This window comes from Tripterygium wilfordii, chromosome 9, assembly GCF_013401445.1.
Source record: "Tripterygium wilfordii isolate XIE 37 chromosome 9, ASM1340144v1, whole genome shotgun sequence".
Classification (NCBI taxonomy): Eukaryota; Viridiplantae; Streptophyta; class Magnoliopsida; order Celastrales; family Celastraceae; genus Tripterygium; species Tripterygium wilfordii.
Genome location: NC_052240.1, coordinates 14,610,034 through 14,632,689, shown reverse-complemented (window position 1 = coordinate 14,632,689; position 22,656 = coordinate 14,610,034). Strand labels below are relative to the sequence as shown.

Sequence of the window (22,656 nt, the reverse complement as noted above, 5' to 3'; positions counted from 1 at the left end):
CCCATTTAAATTATAATAATAAAAAAATATTGGGTCAAAAAGCAGCCGTTGTCACATTCAACGGTCAGCACTTTGTCAGGACTTGAACCGATGTGAAAAAGTTGCCTTTCAGGCTTCAGCATCACTAGAATCCCAATTTGCTGAGGCGTCTGTTAAAAAAAGATGATGTTAAAAGTACACCAAAACATGTACCTTGAACAAGAGCTTCGCAAATCGCAAACATAACTTGGCGCTCTATTCAACTATTCCTTTAAACCGTATAATCAGAGGCAGCTTGTGTTTCTAGGTCCAAACATACAAGGAAACCATAAGAGGCGTGAAAGAAGAAAACCTCATTGGAGGACAAATTTACAACTCCTACAGCGATCTCAGGCAACCATAGTTTCTACAGGGGAGCTGCTCTCTAACTTCCTGATACACAATTTCTTACGGGATGGGGAGCCTTTGGCTTGAGCCGACACATCAACAATGACTGAATCTTCCTCTGTAATATCCCCTTTCAAGACTCCCATTGCAATTTCATTCTCAACCAACTGCTGTATCACTCTCTTAACTGGCCTTGCCCCAAAGTTGGGATCAAATCCCAAGGTTCCTAGAAGCTCAACAGCCTCCGTTGTATAATGAAGATCGATTTTCTTTTGTTTGAGCCTCTCCCTAACCCGGTTCAGCTGGAAAAAGAATAAATGTGTTAGAATTGAATGCAAAACTTTCTTCTTAGAAACACACACCATTATAAGTGGGAGACCGATGCATTATAATAATAAAAAATCAGAACGTTTGAAAAAATGGTCTCGAGAGGCACATGATGCCTAACACCAAAGTCTGTCATTGGCGTTAAGTAGGCAGCACAAGACTGAATTGATCTTTCCTCACAGAATATCAAATTCCAGACATACGCACTCAATAGATGATTGGCTTCATTACGGTAACATCAATAAGCATTAGCATAGATAAGCAGCACACAAAAAATAGTAGAAAACATGGGAAATTTATTAATTTGGATTCAATAGTTAACACGCAAAGAAATTTAGATGAGTGCTCAATAATCTCTCTTGATGGCCATGGGAAAAAAAAGAAGAAGAAGAATATAACATGGAATCAAAGGCCTAATGCTAAGTTATTACCATCTGATTTAGTTTTTTACTCTATTATGAAAAGGCATATTAATTGAGGATCCTGTAGCAAACATTTTAGTCAGTTGATAATGAAAGGGTGCCATAGAAAGTATAGAAAATTCAATCAATAATCTGCAGACTTATTACCTGTATCTCGACGATTTTACTGATTTCTTTGGAGTCCAAAGGCTGGAAAACAATATACTCATCTATCCGATTCAAAAATTCTGGGCGGAACGTTTGTCTAGCCAACTCGACTACTTGCCTTTTCATCAAATCATAAACAACATCCTTGCTATCTTCTGTATTAAGAAGAGTTTCAAGAATTAAATGAGAACCGATGTTTGAAGTCATAATCACAACACAATTTGTAAAACTAACAGTCCTTCCTTGGGAGTCAGTTATTCTTCCATCATCCAACAACTGCAGCAGAATATTAAACACGTCGTGGTGCGCTTTCTCAATTTCATCAAAGAGTACTACAGAATACGGTCTTCGACGAACTACTTCAGTGAGCTGCCCTCCTTCTTCATAACCAACATACCCAGGTGGAGCCCCAACCAAGCGCGAAACAGCATGCTTTTCCATGTATTCACTCATATCAATTCTCACAAGTGCATTTTCAGTGTTGAAAAGGTAGCCAGCCAAAGCCTTTGCAAGCTCTGTTTTGCCAACACCAGTAGGACCCATGAACATGAAACTAGCTATAGGTCGATTTGGATCAGATAATCCGGCCCTTGAACGCCGAATTGCATCAGCCACCGCCTTTACTGCAAAATCTTGACCCACCACCCTCTTATGGAGTACCTCTTCTAACTTCACTAACTTGTCCCTCTCCGACTGTTGAAGGTTTGATAAAGGTATACCAGTCCATTTACTTACAATTTCAGCAATATCCAGGTCAGTGACCTCCTCTCGAAGTAGAGACTTCCCGGACTTTCGAAAGTCGGCAAGGTTTTTCTCGGCCTCTTTTAATTGGCGTTCAAGGGTCGTCAGGGTCCCATATTTAAGCTCAGCAGCACGATTTAAATCATAATCACGCTCAGCAGCTTCAATTTCTAAATTAACTCTATCAATCTACCACCATGAAAACAAATGCATCAAAAAACTGACACCAAACAAAAAGAAAAAAGTTTAAAATGCAGCAAATATTTTCATCAGGCAATATATTACCTCTGCTTTAATAGCTCGTACTCGAGTCATAAGGGCCTTCTCACGATCCCACTGTTCATTTAGTTCTTTCTGCTTTTGTTTGAGGGAGTTTAAATCACTTTCCAGCTTGCTTAACCTTTCTTTAGATGCTTTATCAGTATCATTTTTCAACGATAGTTTCTCCATCTCCAACTTTAGCACAGCTCTGTCGATTTCATCCAACTCTGTAGGCTTAGAAGTGATCTCCATCTTTAGCTTTGCCGCAGCTTCGTCAACTAGATCAATAGCTGAAAGCAAGATGCTAGATTAAAGACTAAATAACAACATAGTAATCATATGAATTTATAAGTTTGACATTTACAGCAGCAGCTATTTAAAGATGGCCAAGCCTTAATCAAATTAAGGCCAATGCTGAGCACGTAGGACATGTTGGAAGCGGAGACCCCCCAGGAAAAAGAGCTTAGACCTCTTCTATTTTCATTGTCTACTTATCATTTCAACACCTTAGCTATGTGCCCCAGATCCATCCACTAAAAGATTTACTGGTTTCTGTGAATCCCCAGAATCCGTGCTTTATGATAAAGGGATCCAACTTACAATATTCTCAAAGGAAGTCTATACAAGAATAAAAATAACACGAGGAGAAGGAAACCAAAAATGGAAATTAGCTCAGATTCAGAAAAAAACCAATCAGATGCTTTCTTTTTCCTACACTGCAAATGAGAACTTTGGATTATCCATTTTAGATGGGTCACCTATCTAGTTCAAATGAATTCTCTCACTTATTTGTCCACCAACCTCTACTGATGAGTTTTGAACAAATTTAAATGACCAAATTGGAAATAGCATTCACCTTTGTCGGGCAAAAATCGATCAGTAATGTACCGATCTGCAAGAACTGCAGCTGAAACAAGGGCACTGTCCGATATTTTAACACCATGATGTAGCTCATAGCGCTCACGTAGTCCCCGAAGAATGGATATTGTGTCTTCAACAGATGGTTGACCAACAAAAACTTGTTGAAATCGACGCTCAAGTGCTGGATCTTTCTCAATGTATTTCCTATACTCAGTCAACGTCGTTGCTCCAATACACCGAAGCTCACCTCGCCCAAGCATTGGTTTCAACAAGTTCCCAGCATCCATTGCACCACTTGTGGCCCCTGTCAGCAAGGAATGATGAAAAAACTAGCAAGAAGTCAGAATGGCATAGCCACAGCAACATATGACTGAGATGCCTATATGATCATGCCCCGCCAACAGAAATGCGCAGACCAAAATACACAGCCATATATGAACTATAGCAACCTCCTCTTATTCTTGAATATTAAAGAACACTTTGCTTTCATATACTTTTCATTATTACATCTCCAATCAATGCTTCATTAAGCTACAACAGTTCCACTTCCATCAATTCTTTTCCTTCAATGTCCATTGAGAATTACATCATCCAAAAGAGAAAACGGAGGCAGCGTACAAACCTGCTCCAACAACAGTATGTATCTCGTCAATGAATAATATAATTTGCCCATTGGAAGTAGTAACTTCCTTCAGCACAGCTTTCAACCTTTCTTCAAAATCTCCACGGAACTTGGCACCAGCAACCAGTGAACCCATATCAAGAGATATCAACTGCAAAAATGCAAGTTAAATTGTTCGTACTAATTAAGGTTTAGATCAAAAGGGGACACAAATGGAGGAAGAAATGAAAAAGAGGCACCACGATTTCAGTACGCATCTTAGAAGTCGAAATATTTCTCATTATAAATTTTCTTTTGATATTAAATCTGAAAAATAGAGAATATCCTTTTTTTCGAATGCAGAATTGAAACACGAAGCATCAACATCTGTTATATGCAGAAAAATATCATCACGTAACAAATAATGTCAATCATATTCTAATATATGAGGTCATTCTACTTGATGGTAAACTTTAAAGTCATGAATGCATTTGTAAATATGATTTGCTTACTTTCAAACTGAATACTGAATAAACCCTAAGGAATATGGATGCCTGCACTTAACACTTGCCAGCATCAAAGAAGCTGACATGCAAACCCAATCCAGGCCCTGCTTCCACTACCTATTTGAGATTTCTCAACATTGTTGTGCAAATCTTAAAGTCCAACCTAGAAGACATCCTATCAAGTAATCAAGTCAAAAGCTACCACACATTTTCGACAATATCAACGGGCATATTAGGTGTGCATGCTACAAAAAAAGCCAAGAAATATAGCACCTCTGCGATCTCAAGCATATTACATTTCATCGAAACTGAAGTTAGTCCCTTATTTTCATGCCAAGGACTATCAACTTCAAAATCCATATTAATGGTCCCAAGGAAATGAGTATAAGGCAAGGAAAAAAAAGAAAGCCAAATATTTAATTGGTCGTGGCTGTAACTGAAAAGCATTCACAGTTTAAAATATAGAGACCTAAAAACAGAAGGAAATGAACCTAAACCTAAAACAAATCTTACCACTTGAGAAGCCGTTGATAATAAATACCGACCAACAGAAAAGAAATCAACTTCTTTCTAGAAATTGTCTCATACGCATACACACGCACATTTTTTCTATTCTTGAACAAATGAATTGTCTGATAGATAGGTTGAAGTGAGCTAGATTGTTCTTACCACTTTTTCCCTTTCAAAATGTAAAATAAATAGATGGAAGAGCACACATTCTTTACCCTGCGATTCATAAGAGTTTCTGGAACATCCCCCCGCACAATACGCTGAGCTAACCTATACACATATAGAAATATTTGTAAAATTACATAAGGATAAGCTCCCGTTTAAAGCATGTGAAGAACCCAAGTCAAAGCTTTCTTGTAGTTTTCAAACATTTAAAACAAGTTAGAATACATACCCTTCAGCAATGGCAGTTTTTCCCACGCCAGGTTCTCCAATAATAACAGGATTATTTTTTGTTCTCCTGGATAATATCTGAATACACCGCCGAATTTCGTCATCTCGACCTATAACGGGATCAAGTTTTCCACGTCTGGCCAGCTCCGTCAGGTCATTTCCATATTTCTCAAGCGCTTCATATTTTCCTTCAGGATCTAGTACGACAAGGAAATGAAACATCCACAGAAGAATAGAAGTTAAAATAGCCTAGTAAAATGGACTAGAAGATGTCTTACTCTTTATGACAAAGTAGGCAACCCATACCTTATTGTCTACCCCGCTTATAAGGTATAAAATATAAATCAACGAAGACAATTTTGACACCCACCCAAACCCCAAAAAAGAAAAATAAAGAAAGTACCATGATAGAGTCGCGCCCATACACGCTTAGCACCTAAGGCCCAACCGACACCACCCATATGGGCCGGCTGTACGCAAGGCCTCCCAGCCCATACTAGAAAACCTTGGGTACTAAGGGAGGCCCATACCTTCCCCTATAAACAACACCTTAACTCTCACATCTTTCGATGTGGGACAATCCTATCAATACCCTCCCATTTAAGACCAACGCCCACGTTGGTTGTGCACCATGACCGACCACTCCGGCAGGCGCACCCCCATTGGTCGAGCACCATGGCCGGCCACTCCACAGGCGCGGCCCCAAGTTGAAGGCACAACAGGATCATGCTTCGATACCCTTGATAGAGTCGCACCCACACACGCTTAGGACCCAAGGCCCAACCGACACCAGTCACACCACCCATATGGGCTGGCTGTACCCAAGGCCTCCCAGCCCATACTAGAAAACCTTGGGTACTAAGGGAGGCCCATACCTCCCCTCTATAAATAACACCTTAGCTCTCACATCTTTCGATGTGGGACAATCCTATCATACCATAATGTCAATGCTGAAGTTTTGAAATGATCCACATGAACATCAGTCTGCTATTTTCTTAGAAACAAGGATTGGGAGTGCATCACAGTTAAAAAAAATTTGACCTAAAGTTCCTATGGTCTCCAAAACAAACAAATATAGCGAGACACTGGATGCTGAAATCAATCCAAAACATGCCCTCAATTGCTCAAACATGCGTCAAGACCAAAACAGAGACAAAGTGCTTAAACAGCCAAAAGGGACGTCATAAATGAGGCTCCTTGTTGAGCAGCCAGATCCAATTGAAGCTCTTCATACCTTATATTTCTTCAGCTTCCTACTGTTACTTGTTGTATAGGACTACCATCTTAACTACATCATGTACGTTCATATTCAACTGGAAAGTACAAGAGTTTAGATGCATACTTTGATCAGTTACTCTCTGACTACCACGGACAGCTTTAACAGCTTCCTTCAAATCCTTATCGCTCAGCTGAAGTTTCTTGAGTAACTGTTGTCCAAACCTCTTATCTGAAATGAATGCTAAGACCAGGTGCTCAACTGACACAAAATCATCTCCCATTTCTTTCTTATGCGTTCGAGCTTTGTCCAAGAAAGAAGCAAAACTTGGGCCCATTACAGGACCACTTGTGTCACCTGTCACCTACTACACGCAAATAAAAGGTCACGTATGCTACAGAAACTGCAGAAACTGGTCACAACAAAAACATACCTTTGGCTGTTGTGATATAAAGTCATCTGTGGCTTGTAGAATTGATGTGTTGTCAAGGCCTGCCTTCGTAAATATCCTCCTAGCTAAGCCATCCTTTTGCTCCAAAAGAGCTTTCAATAGATGCTCGGTTTCCACCACTTGTTGTTTGTTAACACGTGCGGCATCAACGGCACCAACAATGCCTTCCCATGCCATCTCGGTGAATTCTGCTGGAGTAACCTATTAAAGAAACATTGGCAATAGCATGAAGAAAGATGTCGTAAGTGATAAAATAAAACTTCAAGGGAAGCATACTATCGACACATGTAACAAACCAGCAGAATCTATGAAAAACAAAATCTGAATTTTCCACACCAAAGAAATTCCAAGCTAACTTACACACAATTTATAACAAAGCATAATTTTATGAAGTAGCTTTTTTTTAGGTAAGGGTTTATGCGGTGGCTGATATTCCAAGCAATGATAGACTCTTAGTTACCAAAAGTTGAATATAGGGATGATCAAATAAGTCAAAACTCAAGATACAAGTTCATCTGCACTCATTGAAAACTTCCTGTTTGAAAAGCATTCAAACATGCAACCCATTGAAAACTTTTGGTTTGAAAACTTCCTGAATGGTGCTGGAAATTCGCGTGGTGTGTGAGATTAGAACAACACTACAACCACCATCGTTGATATAACTGCGGGTTCAACACTCAAGATCTGTCTCCTTCTCCTCCAAGGAGTGCTTGGAACCCCTTGAAGATCTCTGTCTATTTACTCTGGTCTCACTTATATTATTTAGGTTCCTTAAGTTTGATTCAGGTTGCGAGGTTATCAAAAGATGTGCACTTCATCAATTTAATTGTCTAAGTTGGATCTTTAGTTCTTTTATCTTTTACTCGTAGGTGGTATCTTCTTGTAATCTTTTATGTTGTTCTTGGGCTTATAATCATATGCCCTGTCTGAACATTCCTTTTAATGAATGAATATACTTCTATCCAAAAAAAAAGCCCTTTTACAAGCTTGATACATTAACAGCATCCTCCTCGTTTCTACACCAGAAGACAACAACCACGCAACTCAATCAAATTATACCGACAACGTTCTAACTAAAAAAAAAATTCAATCACCCAGAAAATTTTCTACACAAAATTAGGAACAGTTTCATAAGATTACCGAGCTAAATACTAAATCGTTACAAGTAATTAGAAGATCATGCGTCAATTACTTTAGCTGTTAATTGATAACTAAAAGCGCAATTCCAATCTCCCCTATTATGTATATCAATTAGCTTTGTGTGTATACCTGGCCAGAGCTAGTTGCAGAATAATAAAGCGGGGTAGAAGAGTGAAAGCTGCGAGTGAGGGGGTTCCCGCTAAAATTGGCAAAAACGGCATTGCCGTTGACTGCAACTCCGTTACGAACTACAGGACGAGATAAGTCGTTGTTCAAAGAGTTCCCCAACGGAGAACTGCAAACATAGATTGCGCGGGAGTGCGCCGAACGGGATTGGTAGAGACACAACTCCGAACCTCTGAAATTGGCTCTAATGGCCGCCGCCGCGCACTTACTCAGCCTTCTTGAGGCCATCTTCGAGATCAACAAAAGAGCGCAAATTCTTTTTTCTTTAATTTTACCAGAGAGTGATGGAGAGAGTTCGAGAGGGTTTTTAAAAGCTTGGAGAGGAGGCAAAGGAAGCCTGTGGAAGGACCGGGCATCTTCTAATTTCTATGGTTTTTAACTTTTGAGGCTGTGTTTCGTTTGGTGGTATAACCGTATAAGGATAGTAAGAAAAATTGAATTATGATGTTATTTTTGGTTCGAAAACAAACACTGATCTTTCTTTGGCCTTTTCTTGCCGATTTGATCCTGTCAGCATTATATATCCACGTCAGTATAGAGTATGTATTCCAAAAACTCCACGTCAGCTTTATATCCCGTGCATTGGGCTGGAATGGGCTGACTTTTTCGCGTCCCTCTTTTCCATTAGGGGAAAAAAAAGGTAGACTCAAGATGGATTGACCCAAATAATTTGGGCCAACAAAAAGGCCCATAATTTTAGGCCCGGCCTAGCGAAAACCAAGTTTTACGTATTCGCTAATTGTTTTTGAAATGGGGAATTTCAACCTCTCATCAGAGTGATACACATCATTTTTACCACTCCAACTAATAACTTGGGTGTGTACTACATGGGCTAATTGATTGGCTATAAGATGAACTTAAAGGGAATACCAATTTACCAAACCATTATTAGTTATTTGTAAATCACAAAATTTTACATAAATGTCATTATAAAGAAAAATTGTCTTGAGAACCATGAGTAGCTTATATAACACTCATGTGTGATATCTCATAGAGGTTTCGAGTTCGAGCCTCCATCATCCCCTTTTTTGTACTTAAAAAAATCACGAGTTTTTTTATATTATATATTTAAGAAAATATCATGTGTTGTATATGTTCCTAGGCTACAAAGTTTAGCATAAATATAACACAAAAAAAATTAAAAGTAAAAATAGAAATATAAACAAAAACATCAAAGTAATTTTAAAATTTTAGAAGTTATCTTGATGCATACTCCCAACCAAGGCCCAGCCCACACCCACATCGCATGGGCCGACTGTAACCAAGGCTCAGAACCGAACCCATATCCTCAGGGCTGGCCCGAAAACCTTGGATGGAAGATTAAGGTTCCCCTCGCGCATATAAAACACTTCCTCAGCCCCTATCTACCCGATGTGGGATAAGGGAACTTGCAGCCTCACTGCATCTCAGCCCCTATCTACCCGATGTGGGATAAGGGAACTTGCAGCAAGCCTCACTGCATCAATTCCCTCCCTCCAACAAGAGAACACGTGTCCCACTTGTGGCATCCCACCACTTCGCGGACCCACATGCACCCGCATCGTCAGAATCGGGTCTAGCTCCGCGATACCACATTGATGCATACTCTCAATCAAGGCCCAGCCCGCACTCACATCGCATGGGCAGAGTGTAACCAAGGCCCAGAACCGAACCTCTACCCTCAGGGCTGGCCCGAAAACCTTGGCTGGAAGATTAAGGTTCCCCTCACCCGTATAAAGCACTTCCTCAGCCCCTATCTACCCGATGTGGGATAAGGAAACCTGCAGCCTCACTGCATCATATCTCAAATGACCTGGCAGCATATCCGTTTTGAATAGATATCTATTGATACTTTTTATGTCATAAATAAGTACAGTATTCATCCAATTTTTAAGTACTTAAACTACGTAATTGTATTTGAATTGAGTCGATATTATCAATGTAATCGCTTTTTTTACTGTCTAATTACAAAACCTTTTTTGAATGGGAGATTCATAATAGAATTAGATTCTATTTGTTTAAATAATTACATTATAGTTTTAAAATAATTTTAAATGTAACACTTGTCGCGTGAGGTTAATATTCAATGAGGAACTAGGTTGTGGGCAACTGCCACTCTTATTTATCTACGTGTTATCAATAATCAATATCAATCAATCAATACTATAACCTAACATAGAAACATAGAAGCCTAGACAGTGTAATATAAGTTTTCTATGATGTCACATAAACATAAATGCTCTCTATAAATTTTACACTTGTCATTTGTTATTTTTAAAAATAAATATTTGTTTTTTAAAATGTTGATATTATATATTCATATATCATAAATATTATTGTGTCACTACGGTTAAAATAATTATTTTTTTTTGTTTACACATGTTCAGACATATTAAAAAACAAATTTATCGACAAAAAGCATGTATCACTAAAGTTAATTTATTATATTAATAAAGATGAATATAAATTGATTGAGTCACTTATGAAACTATACATAGGGCTCTTGATTCCTCTCGCCATTCGAACAAATTTGATAACAATTACATCACTCGCAACAAATATTAGAGTGAGTAAGGGGAGAAGAAAAGATAAATTTTAGTTTCATATATTTGAAACTTGATGTCATGAGAACAAAGATACGGAGAAGTATACAAATATCAAGCATTTATTGTGAAAAAACATATTATAAAATACATGTAGCATGATAACAATATAGTATATATGATAAATGTAATTACATATCATGCGAAGCACAAATTTACAACTAGTGCGATATTATGATAGAACTCTTTATAATATGGGTGGGCACCAAATGGTCGAAATAGGCTTCTCCAATTATACAATACCCATCATGGGTTCTCCCATTTGGCTAACAAACAATTATTGATGTGACTTAAGACAATTTGAATATGAAAAGGAAAAAAAAAATTGAGAGGAACACTTGAGTCAGCAGACAGTGTGATTGATTAACATATAGAAATAATCCTGTTGACCATGATCAAGAATCAATTTGCTTCCCTTTCCATTATTTATTGTTAGTGTGCACATGATTGAGAATCAATCAATATCCAAACTCACCGATATATGAGAATAGGAGATAGCCTGTTTGGTCAGATTGTGTGCTCAGGACCTTGAGGTCTAAGGTTTTATTCTCACCAGGGGGTTTGGGATTTGGGTAGTTTTCCATCCGCAGTGGTGGCCTTCATGCCCGTCGGGGATGGCTTAGCGTGTCCAGGGGGTTTGGGATTTGGGGAGGTCCAGGGTTCTATTCTCACCAGGGGGTTTGGGATTTTGGTAGTTTTCCATTCGCAGTGGTGGCCTTCATGCCTCTCGGGAATGGCTTAGCGTGTGTGTGGCCGTGGGCCTTTCAAAAAAAAAAACTCACCGATATATGTAAATATTTTAAAAAAACATAATATGATGTTGCAATTAAAAGTATTTTGAACAAATGACTACGACTAGTTTAGATGACACTTATATGTATGATATTTTAGAGAAGTTTCGAATTCGACTCCCATCCCCTTATAATGTAATAAAAAAAAGAATTTAAATTATTTTGATAAATAAACATAGTCGATTGTATCATCAAACTGTGTCGTTTCGTCAGGTTGCGTGCAGATTTTAAACGCTACCGTTTTTTGACCGGTTCCAATTTCCATTTTAATCATCCGTGTCTGGCTTCCAAGGCCCAAAGCCACAAGCCACCCTCGGACAGGAGGGCTTCAATCTCAAACCCTCTTCTCTTGCGTCTCCATCACTCTCGTCTCTCAGCGGTTCGTTGACCTCCACTTCTCACCAGAAACCACCTGTCTCAAGTTGAAGATCTGCCCTCCCCAAGCCCCGGTTTATCAGAATCAAAGGCTAGATCTCTTTGTTCTTTTCAACAGACTTCGAACTTCGTTTCATTTCAATGCTTTTAATTTTTTCGATTTCAAAGGTTCTCTATTTACGTGTTTTGTTTTCTTTCTACTGGGTTTGTATTAGATCTGTTGAAAGAGCACAAACAACTGCGTCGAAGAAGAATAAACAGTTTCAGTTTTTGTGGGATTTTGGGTTTTGGAGTTGTTAAATGCTCTGTTTTCAGATCTGGGTCTGCTTTAGTGGCCTGTGCATTGTTTGTTCTGGATTGCTGTGGGGAAATGTCGATTTTGCCCAAGGGCGACCTTCCTGTCCATATTCGCGAGGTCTGGGACGATAATCTCGAAGAGGAGTTTGCTTTGCTTCGTGAAACTGTTGATAGTTTTAACTATGTGGCTATGGACACTGAGTTTCCTGGGGTGGTTCTACGGCCGGTGGGATCTTTCAAGAACATCAATGACTACAACTATCAGACTTTGAAAGACAACGTTGATATGTTGAAGTTGATCCAGTTGGGCCTCACATTATCGGATGGGAATGGGAATCTGCCCACTTGTGGAACTGATAAGTATTGCATTTGGCAATTCAATTTTCGAGAATTTAATGTGAGTGAAGATATATTTGCTAGTGATTCAATTGAAATGTTACGCCAATGTGGGATTGATTTTAAGAAAAATAGAGAGAAGGGGATTGATGTGAAGCGGTTTGGCGAGGTCTTGATGTCTTCTGGGATTGTATTGAATGATGATGTGCATTGGGTTACGTTTCACAGTGGTTATGATTTTGGGTACTTGCTTAAGCTGTTGACCTGCCGGAGTTTGCCAGACTCACAGGCGGGATTCTTTGATTTGATCAACGTTTATTTCCCGATGATTTATGACATCAAGCATATGATGAGGTTCTGCAACAGTCTTCATGGTGGGCTGAACAAGCTTGCAGAGTTGTTGGAGGTGGAAAGAATTGGTGTGTGCCATCAAGCAGGCTCTGATAGCTTGCTCACCGCTTGCACATTTAGGAAGCTGAGAGATAACTTCTTCAATGGCTCGACTGAGAAGTATGCTGGTGTTTTGTATGGTCTTGGTGTTGACAATGAAAAGAGTACTAATTGAAAGGAAATAACTGGAAAAGAAAAGGTTTGATTAATATATGTAGACTGCATTAGTGTGAAACTTTCAGTTCCCTTTGTATACTTTGGCGAAAGTGATTGTTGTTTTAGCGATGACCTCTGTGCACATGAATTGTGACTTCAACCTTGACTGGTTTTGTAGTTTGAGCCTCCTGTAAATTATTTGCAGTTAGTGCTTCAATAATAGTCTTGCGATTGCTTGGACGTTTGGTTATGATTTCATTTTATATCCATTATTTGGCACTAATGCCCCTATTAGACGGTCTCACTACTGTGGGCCAGTGTCTCTACTGATTGATTTATCCCTTTCACCAAAACAAACTAGTCGTGTGTATTAGCGGACGATAGTTTTTGGCAATGCCACTGGCATTGGAGGAGCAGTAGCTTAATTTAATTATTGTGCTGTTCTATTTCTCTCGGTCTCTCAACTTATTTTATGCCCTGTATCCTCCTTACATTCTCTTGTGTGCATCAAATCAGGTGCTGATTTGAAGACTCATTTGATTATTGGGTATGCTGGCCTTACATTTTCATTTGGAAATAGTTATTTTGGATCGATTGAATGATTGGAGGATGTCAACTTCTTTTACATTCTCAAATGATCATGATTGCTGTTGATGATTAGTTGTAGCGCTTTCTCTGTGCATTCGACTTTAACAGAGTTGTGTATGCTCATTGATGTTAGTGATTGATGGGAGTGCCGCTTTATGACCAAGAATCGCATTCATGGTATGATCTTAAACATTTCGATTGGATTGTGATGGCAGTTTTAATCTCAAAGTGTTCAAGGGCTTGTTGACATTTGAGATACTTCACTGTATATTGGCAATTCATTAGTTAATGATTGGTTTGATGCATGCTCTCATCTCTTGGTTACATTTGAGAGATGTGATGGATGTATACGAGCCTTTGGTGGCTTGCTTTTTGTTCCTCTTTGTTTGCTTGCACTAACCCCACTATTCTGTGAGGACATTTAATTCGAAATTCTGGTGTCTATGCATTACTTATTGATTGGTACGCTTGGTTTATCTTTGATGCACTAGTTGACCGCCAAGCCAGGCTTGTAGCGAATCTGAGCTGACAATCGTAGAGTTTTGGTGAATTCCGATTAAATCGTGTAATGAAAATGCTCAAATTGATACATCTGGTGTCATTCTTTTGTTATGTTTTGTAAAATTTTAATCTTAAGGTTTAAAATTAAATTTTAAGTTAAAAGTTATTCTGGAATGAAGTGTTGGATTTAAATCTTAAAAAAAAAAATATATACTTTTAAAATTTCCAATTTAAAAATATGTCGTTTCTTACTGTCTTAGAGCATCCACAATAATAGTAATATAATACAATATTTCAAAATCATTATCTCTCTTCTCCTCTCTCCTATGTGACACAATTTAATTAGATGAATGAGTCTCATAATAAACACTATTCATCAACACTCCATAAATTCCAACATCCTATATTCATTTTCTCTATTTTCTCCCTCTTCCTTTTCATCACTTCTTTCTTCCTTTTAATCTTCCCTCTCTTCATTTTCATCACCCCTCTCTTCACTATTCATCAACTATATATATATATACTCCAAACTCTCAAGTATTCTTTTTCCACAACTAAATTTTCAAGTGTCATTTTTCATCCATTGTGTGTATGTAACGCTATATTTATCAAAAAAATAACATTTTAAGTACTTGAAATACACTCTATTATACCCATGATATAACACCATATTTATCCAAAAAGTATTGTTAATAATGTTAAATATAACACCATAAGTATTATTAACAATGTTAAATATAACACCATTGTGGATGCTCTTACACCTCGCCATCGAACGTTCCGAGAAGATTGCCCATAAAACTACGAGAATGCCACTTTATTGTCTCATCGTTCCATTTTCCTCTCTCTTGGCGTTGCCAACGGCAGGAAAGAAAACAGGTTTAAGAAACCCGCGCAGTCGTGCAGTACTACAACCGAGTTCGCGACTCACTCCCCACCTAGTCAACTCGCTATTCATACCTAACTCTCAGCAGGTCAGTCGTTTGCCATAGTCGTCATTTCGCAATTTTCTTCTTCTGCAATTCAAATTCGAGCCATATACACTATCCGAGACGGATCGGACCTGGGATTGCCTTCTCCATGAAACCTCTAGTTTTAGGGTTTCTCTTGAATCTTTTAGTTCTATGTTGCCATGCGGATCCGGATCAACACTGCTCAAATTCGAGTTCCTTCGTCGGATTCGAATCCGAGTTCACCATGGTTCAGCACCAACTGCGCGGTATCCTCACCGTCGTCGACGATTGCTCCTTTAGGGTATCTAAATTCGATATGATCTCGGCCAACGACGTGCATTGGTGGGGTGCCAACGCCACCGATTTCGGGAACCTTACCCGCGGTTTCATCGTGTCCGATCACATACTCAACCAGACTTACAAAAACGAGACCTTTGTTGTACATTTGCAGAAGAACATCACGTGGGACCAAGTCCAGGTTCTCTCCGTGTGGGACCTTACCGGCGCATCTGATTTTGGCCATGTTGTCCTTGGAAACAACAACGAATCATCATCGGCTCCAGACTTGGCAACATCGCCTTCTAGCGAGGCACATTTGCGGATTTCAATAGTGCCGACGATGTTTAAGAACTGTAAAATGTTGTCCAAGGATTATCGAGTTCGATGGACTTTGAATGTGGAGGATGGTTTTATTGATATAGGGTTGGAGGCGGCAACAGGAATCATGAGTTACATGGCGTTTGGGTGGGCAGACCAGAAGTCAAATTCGGAGCCGATGATTGGAAGTGATGTGGCTGTCACTGGGTTCACAGAGGAGGGATTGCCGTTTGCAGATGATTTTTACATTACAGAATATAGTGAATGTACCATTAACAAGGATGGTTCCGCTCATGGGGTTTGCCCTGATGCTATATATGAGGGTTCCGACCCTGTTGGGTTGGTGAACAATACCAGATTGATTTATGGGCATAGGAAGGATGGTGTTTCCTTTATTAGATATAGGCGGCCTTTGGTCTCAGTTGACAAGAAGTATGATGTGTCGATAGATTCTAGGGCCAGCACGACAGTGATTTGGGCGCTGGGGTTGATGAGACCACCTGATGTTTTGAGGCCTTACTATCTTCCCCAAAATCATGGAGGGCCGAGACAGGTGACTTATGGCCATTTAAAACTTAATGTATCAGAGAGGGTTGATGATTGTTTAGGGCCTTTGGATGCAGAGGATAAGGAAGAACAGGATTTGATTATTGCGGATGCAAAAGTGCCGCTTGTAGTAACGACATCTCCTGCCTTGCATTACCCCAATCCTCCACATCCTTCAAAGGTCCTGTACATCAACAAGAAGGAAGCACCTGTCTTGAGAGTTGAAAGAGGGGTGCCAGTGAAGTTCTCAATACAGGCAGGGCATGATGTTGCTTTTTACATCACTTCAGATTTGCTTGGTGGGAATGCGACACTAAGGAATAGGACTGAGACAATCTATGCTGGAGGGCCAGAAGCTGAAGGAGTTCCAGCCAGTCCAACGGAATTGATCTGGGCACCAGATAGGAATACTCCGGATCAAGTTTACTATCACTCCTTGTATCAGCGGAAAATGGGTTGGAGGGTCCAGGTGGTTGATGGAGGTTTATCTGATATGTATAATAACAGTGTTATTTTGGATGATCAACAAGTTACATTGTTTTGGACTTTGTCTGAGGGTTCAATATCTATCGCAGCTCGTGGTGAGAAGAAGAGTGGTTATCTTGCAATAGGATTTGGTAGTGCTATGTTGAATAGCTATGCTTACGTGGGTTGGATTGACGATGATCGTAGAGGGCATGTGAACACATATTGGATTGATGGAAAGGATGCCTCAAATGTGCATCCCACAAATGAGAATTTGACTTATGTAAGGTGCAAGTCGGAGAATGACATCATTACTTTGGAGTTTACTCGTCCCTTGAAACCACCTTGCAAGGGTGATGAGCCAGAGTGTAAAAATATTGTTGATCCCACTACTCCTTTAAAGGTTATATGGGCCATGGGTTCTAGATGGACAGACAAACACCTGAATGAGAGAAATATGCATTCTGTTACTAGTCAAAGGCCTGTCAGAGTGTTGCTCATGCGTGGCTCTGCAGAAGCGGAGCAAGATTTACGGCCAGTATTGGCTGTGCATGGGTTCATGATGTTTCTTGCTTGGGGTATTTTGCTTCCTGGTGGAATATTAGCGGCTAGGTACTTAAAGGAAGTGAAGGGTGACGGATGGTACCGGTTTCATGTTTATTTACAGTACTCAGGCTTATCAATTGTCCTACTTGGCCTTCTTTTTGCGGTGGCCGAGCTTCGTGGTTTCTATGTGAGCTCATTACATGTAAAGTTTGGGATTGCTGCTATATTTTTAGCTTGTGTACAACCATTGAATGCATCTTTAAGGCCAAAAAAGCCTGCAAATGGGGAGGAACCTTCCTCAAAAAGGCTTCTATGGGAGTATTTCCATTTCATTGTCGGACGAGGTGCCATTGTTGCAGGAATTGTGGCACTCTTCACTGGAATGAAGCATTTAGGAGATAGATCCGGGGGTGAAAATGTTCATGGACTGGATTGGGCGTTGGCAGTCTGGTTTCTGATTGGTGCATTGATAATCATGTATTTAGAATACAGTGAGAGACAGCGAAGAAGGGATAGAATATTTGGCAGAAGCAACTGGGTGTTGGGTAACACTGACGAAGAGGATTCTGTGGATCTATTAAGCCGGACAAGGGCTTTCACACAAAAGGAGTCAGAAGCATCTAAAAGGATGGTGCTTCAGTTAGAGCCTTTAAGCAGATAGAGATGTTTGAACAATACTTTCATTTTCATTTTTAAATGCTCACAAAGTTTTGGAGATCTCCTTGTACAGCGAATGCCAGGTCTGTTCATTGGCTTGAAGATTTTTCCGCTGTAAGGGGAGAGACACTAATTGTATTTGCCTCTACCGTTTTATCTTGAAAGAGTAATCACCTTAACACATGTATTTTTGTATACTTAATACCTTTTTAACATAGTAGAAGGTTTGAACGAAGACTGAGTTTGTATGCTATGTTGAATGGCTTATACAATGTCTTTAAGTTCCATGAATTACTGATCTTTATTCAAAAGTCAAAATAGTTTTTTTTTTGGATAAGTTATTGGGTGATATTCTTAATTTTTTGAGAGAAGGGAATCGAACCTTGAACCTTGTGCAAGTATAATGAGTTGGACACCACTAGGGCACAAACTCCTTTATTAATTAAAATTTTTTGATATGTATTGTTTGCACATTGCAAAATTCCAACTCTCTGTTGCCAAGTTTTCAATTAAGTACTGCATATAATTTTAACTTACTGGCCGGAGAGGTATAAAGCAGTTGCATAATTTTGAGTTGGGGATTGTAAATGTCGCTCATTATTTTTGTTGTTGTCATAATTATTTTTGTATTTGGGGACTAGAAGGCCCAGAATCACTGGTTCAAGGCCCCATGAGACACATTTGATCTCTCAAGTAATTTTTCCATAATAAAGCAGGTGGGTCATGGAAAATTTTGTGCCCTTGCGACAACTCCTCAACATGCTTCTGAAGCCACTCTAGTTTCTACTCAACAGCTTTAGCTTTTTAGTGTGATAATTTTTGGATGCACTTGGGTGGTTGTTTTCCACAAATTTGATTCTTAGCTATCATTTTTTGCCTATTTCTCTGAAGCACTCCGAGATGAGGATTTTGGGATTTGGGGAGTGCTGTAATTGTCTTTGGTTGTAAATCGTCCTGTGTATATACTCTAGGCTATTGTACGAAGGCGAATTTATCGTGCTCACATTTTGAATGAATGGTTTGGTCTTGGTCTATTGCAACTTGCCTTTTGTTCATCTTGCTTGGTACGTATTTTTCTTACTGTTGCACTTTTTGAATCTTGTAAAGTTGAGTCAATTCCATCCTCGATGATGAATGTCCCAGCCTTTGCGCTGACATTGTTTTTGTGACCCTGGAACCTTCTTAGAGTAAATTGATGAGTTATGTGTTTTTTTTTTTTTGATGCAAGCCATGTTGGAGCTACGGGCGGACCAATAACACTGGAAGGAGTTTATAGTCTTGTGCGCACAGGTTTGTCAGAATGGTTCGACTGGTTTAGTTGATTTCTTTTTCTATACTGGAATATCTGTGGTTGGTTTGGCCGTATTACTATTCATGCTTTGCACTTAAAAGAGATATACTTGATTACGTGCCTTTTTATTTGGCAAGTACAATGATACTTGAAAAAAGGGGATAAAGAAATGATGAATTTTTTTCCCCTAATTAATATAGACTCGCAAAAAAGAAACAAACAATCCACCTGCCTCACCAACCCTTTTTCTGAGAGGCTTTATAAGAAATTTCGTTTCACTTGATATCCTAATACATCAGTCAGAAAAATCTGTTCTGCCTAATTCATTGTATGTCCATCATCTCTCTCTCTCTCTCTCTGTCTCTCTCCTCTTTAGGAATATGTAGATGCTGTCTCCATGTATATATTTTTATTGCAATGCAAATGGTTTTGTAGAACTGTCTGCGGCCCTGTGCAGGTTTTTCTTGCATTTGTTGTAATTAGGTCTGAGAGTGCTGCGATATATCGGAGGGTTTTAACTATAATGATTGTTAGAATCTTTTTGATTTTGTGAACATCGATTACATATTTACATATGTCTGTTCTCATTTTTTGTTGCAGAGAGCATTTGGGCTTTTAGCTGGTATTTTCGATCTGGTAACCACAGCAAACTTTGTCTTTTATTTTCCTTTTCTTTTGAAGCTTTATTTGTTAGGCTTGTTGTGCTTTTAATGGCAAGTGTTCATTGAAAGCTTTATGGTTATTTTTAGTATTGCGTGGTTGAAGTTACCCAGGGGCTAACCCTTGGCCTGCTGGTGAGGTTGATTCAGCACCACCTGTCAACCTATAGATCAGTGGTTCAAATCCTGAAAACAACTTCATCGCATTGTGTGGGTAAGCACTAAGGCTGCATATATCTTGTTCTTCCTCTATGGCTCTATCCCACCTCCATTGAGAGAGCCTTGTGCAAGGGAGTTATTATGTTTTACTTGTTTGAACTTACCTAACACACTTTCTTGTTTTCTGTTTCTAAAACAATGCAGCTGGCAACCAAATGTGCCTTTTCTTCCATGGTATTGAGACTCAAGAACGTGCAAAATTTAGTGGCTTGTTTTCAGTTGTTGAAAATGGAAAATTTTCAACATGACCAAACATAACTCTAGTTTTTTGAGATGGATTTATAAAATTCAGATTTTGGATTTGGTTTAAACATTTAACTTTCAATTCTCGGTTTAGGCTTCTGAACTACTAGTTGCATTGAAAAACGAGACCTAATTGTCTAGTAACTTGATTTTGTTTAACCTGTTTATATTGCAGGAGGGTTTTGGACTGGAATTTAGGCGTAGTTTTATAATGTCTGGCATGCTGGCTTGTACATCCTGCATCTTTGAGATGAGGAAGATACCTTTGTTTACATATTTCATAGTTTTCTCTTTATATGATTAACTGGCTATCTGAAACTTGTACAGATGGCATCTGTTGAAATAGAATGTGTTGATGGTTTGGAAGATGTAAGCTCTGGTGAGGATGATAAACTTTGAAGTCAAAATTGACTAACAGTGAAATGAGATAAGATAACATAAATTGACGATGCCCATTTATCAGAGTGTCATTCCCTGCAGCATTACTTGTATCAGAACCAGTTCCTCTTATGGAAGGTGAAGGAAGCTCACTCAGGGTATTGGGTTTTGATCAATGTAAGAGGATTGCATTCATAAAGATTCTTATGAGGTTAATACTGACATAATGATTTTGGTCTATCAATTAAAGTTTCTCCCCATTCTTGTGTGCCTGCTATGCATGGATGCAAGTCCCTATGTTTGGGTTTTGAGTGTGTCCGCAATGCAAGAACAATGACATACTGTAGCTCTTGCTCTGAAAGATGTCTATATTGCTGCAAATATGTGTGCTCCACGAGGAATTGTGACACTAGTTCTATGGACGAGATGTCACTATTCATGTATGTTAAATTGGCTTACATCAGATGTATATCGCAGGTTTGGTGTTGGGGACTCTTATTGGAGGAGTTTGTAGGTCACTTAAAGTAGAAGACCCTTGCAGAAATACAATAGTATTTCTTCTTCTTCTTTCCTAATATTTTGTATTGTCGGTATTGATAATCTAAATTGTTGACTTTTTTCTTCTCCTTTTTTTTTTTTTTGTTGAATTTTATATCTTGCCTATTTAGATATGGAAGTCTCTTCTTGTCTCACATTGTTGAAGATATAACTGAATTGCCCACCATTTCAGGTGATTGGTCCTTACCTCTGCAACTTCCTGCCTTTGTTTACCTCGAATGTTCGCTTTCTTTGTTTGATATACACCACTGGCAAATACATGTACCTTTTTTTTGTTTTGTTTATAGATGGTGTCCTAAAAGGTGGCTTGACATAGAAGCTCTATGTGTCAGAATTGGACTGGTAAGTCTTTCATGGAATGTGGCTATCGTTCATTTAATAAAGATTTATTTGTGTCCTTTCATTGAATTGTAACCTTTATTTTGATACGGACTTGAGGGCATTTGGATGTGCAGCCCGGTCTAGTGAAGGTAAAGGATTTACCTGGCAAAGATTTTTACTGTAGCTAAAATGCAATATCATGCTGGGCACCACTTATCTTTGAGCATAGCCAAAGTTAACATAGCTGCAGATACTGCCAGTCACACAAGAGGGGAAAAAAGTAGAGAATCTGTATGCATTAACGTATGGTTGCTGCAAAGAAAGTCTTTTATTGTTGGAGGTTGCTGCAAAGATTTTCGAATCTGTACAAGTGCCAATTCTATCTTCTGGTCCATAAATCTTACTATTAATTATCGATCATAGTGCTCTGTTGGTTGCTGACTTAGTCTTGAAAATTTGTGAACCTTTTTGTTTATTTCCATATTGCATACTCCCACATGCTTATCTATTTCTGTCATATAAACAACAGGTATTGAGGAAGTTCATTCAATTCTGCACATCCTGAATTCTTCCAGCCTCTTATAGCCGAATGGGTAGGAGTTTGTATGATCTATTAGTGATTCCAGAATCCATTCTTTGGTCTGAGAACAGAATCCATACTGAACGTTCACTTGCTTTGATACTTGTACCGGGTAATTGATGAGGTTTGCAAATAAAGATAAACGCATGCGAATGGCATTACAGCTCTGGAACAATATACTCTCTCTGTTTTTTTTTTTGTTGATTTTCAGTGACATCTAGTAACAATTACAGTCTCTCTACTCCTATAAACTTTGTTGGATTTGATCTGGATCGTTGCATTCATAATTCAGATCACTTATGTTGTGATTTGGCTTCAACTAGTTTACATGTATAGGAAACAGAACATCACTTGTTTTGTTTGCAACTCATTATGCTCTATTGTTCGAATTCGGTTCGCTTGTAAAGGTATGAGCTATCGTGTTCAAGCTCAAGCTGGGTCCTACAATGCCCGAGCCCGAATGGTTTTACTAAGGATCCGCCGCATGTGCCAAACCAAG

At 39.0% G+C, this 22,656-nt stretch overlaps 3 protein-coding genes and 1 long non-coding RNA gene across 6 annotated transcripts; 3 read left to right on the top strand and 1 right to left on the bottom strand.

Annotated features, from left to right (window-relative positions):
• Positions 1-93: 93 nt before the first annotated feature.
• On the bottom strand, positions 94-8,537 carry LOC120005135 (chaperone protein ClpB4, mitochondrial-like). 2 transcript variants are annotated; one of them, XM_038854606.1, is made up of 10 exons: positions 8,072-8,537; positions 6,785-7,003; positions 6,478-6,715; positions 5,137-5,332; positions 4,958-5,012; positions 3,748-3,898; positions 3,121-3,429; positions 2,289-2,554; positions 1,263-2,192; positions 94-668 (listed from the first exon to the last, which is right to left on the bottom strand). In XM_038854606.1, the coding sequence occupies exons 1-10, from the start codon at positions 8,354-8,356 to the stop codon at positions 369-371; spliced, it is 2,949 nt and encodes a 982-aa protein (XP_038710534.1). In that variant the 5' UTR covers positions 8,357-8,537; the 3' UTR covers positions 94-368. The 2 variants fall into 2 exon arrangements, with proteins under 2 accessions (XP_038710534.1, XP_038710535.1); XM_038854607.1 differs by lacking the exon at positions 8,072-8,537 and having other exon boundaries at positions 6,478-6,718; positions 6,785-6,914.
• A 3,230-nt stretch (positions 8,538-11,767) lies between these two features.
• Positions 11,768-13,300, top strand: LOC120005136 (probable CCR4-associated factor 1 homolog 7). Its single transcript, XM_038854608.1, has 2 exons — positions 11,768-11,967; positions 12,092-13,300. Exon 2 carries the CDS (start codon positions 12,247-12,249, stop codon positions 13,072-13,074), a length of 828 nt encoding a protein of 275 aa, XP_038710536.1. The 5' UTR covers positions 11,768-11,967; positions 12,092-12,246; the 3' UTR covers positions 13,075-13,300.
• Positions 13,301-15,029: 1,729 nt separating this feature from the next.
• LOC120006473 (cytochrome b561, DM13 and DOMON domain-containing protein At5g54830-like) lies at positions 15,030-18,143 on the top strand. 2 transcript variants are annotated; one of them, XM_038856526.1, is made up of 2 exons: positions 15,030-15,670; positions 16,007-18,143. In XM_038856526.1, the coding sequence occupies exons 1-2, from the start codon at positions 15,225-15,227 to the stop codon at positions 17,910-17,912; spliced, it is 2,352 nt and encodes a 783-aa protein (XP_038712454.1). In that variant the 5' UTR covers positions 15,030-15,224; the 3' UTR covers positions 17,913-18,143. The 2 variants fall into 2 exon arrangements, with proteins under 2 accessions (XP_038712454.1, XP_038712453.1); XM_038856525.1 differs by having other exon boundaries at positions 15,030-18,143.
• A 1,657-nt stretch (positions 18,144-19,800) lies between these two features.
• On the top strand, positions 19,801-22,471 carry LOC120006691. Its single transcript, XR_005470069.1, has 6 exons — positions 19,801-19,835; positions 19,949-20,699; positions 20,801-20,875; positions 21,176-21,249; positions 21,367-21,428; positions 21,544-22,471. It is a non-coding gene; the product is annotated as an uncharacterized LOC120006691 (long non-coding RNA).
• The last annotated feature ends 185 nt before the right edge of the window (positions 22,472-22,656 follow it).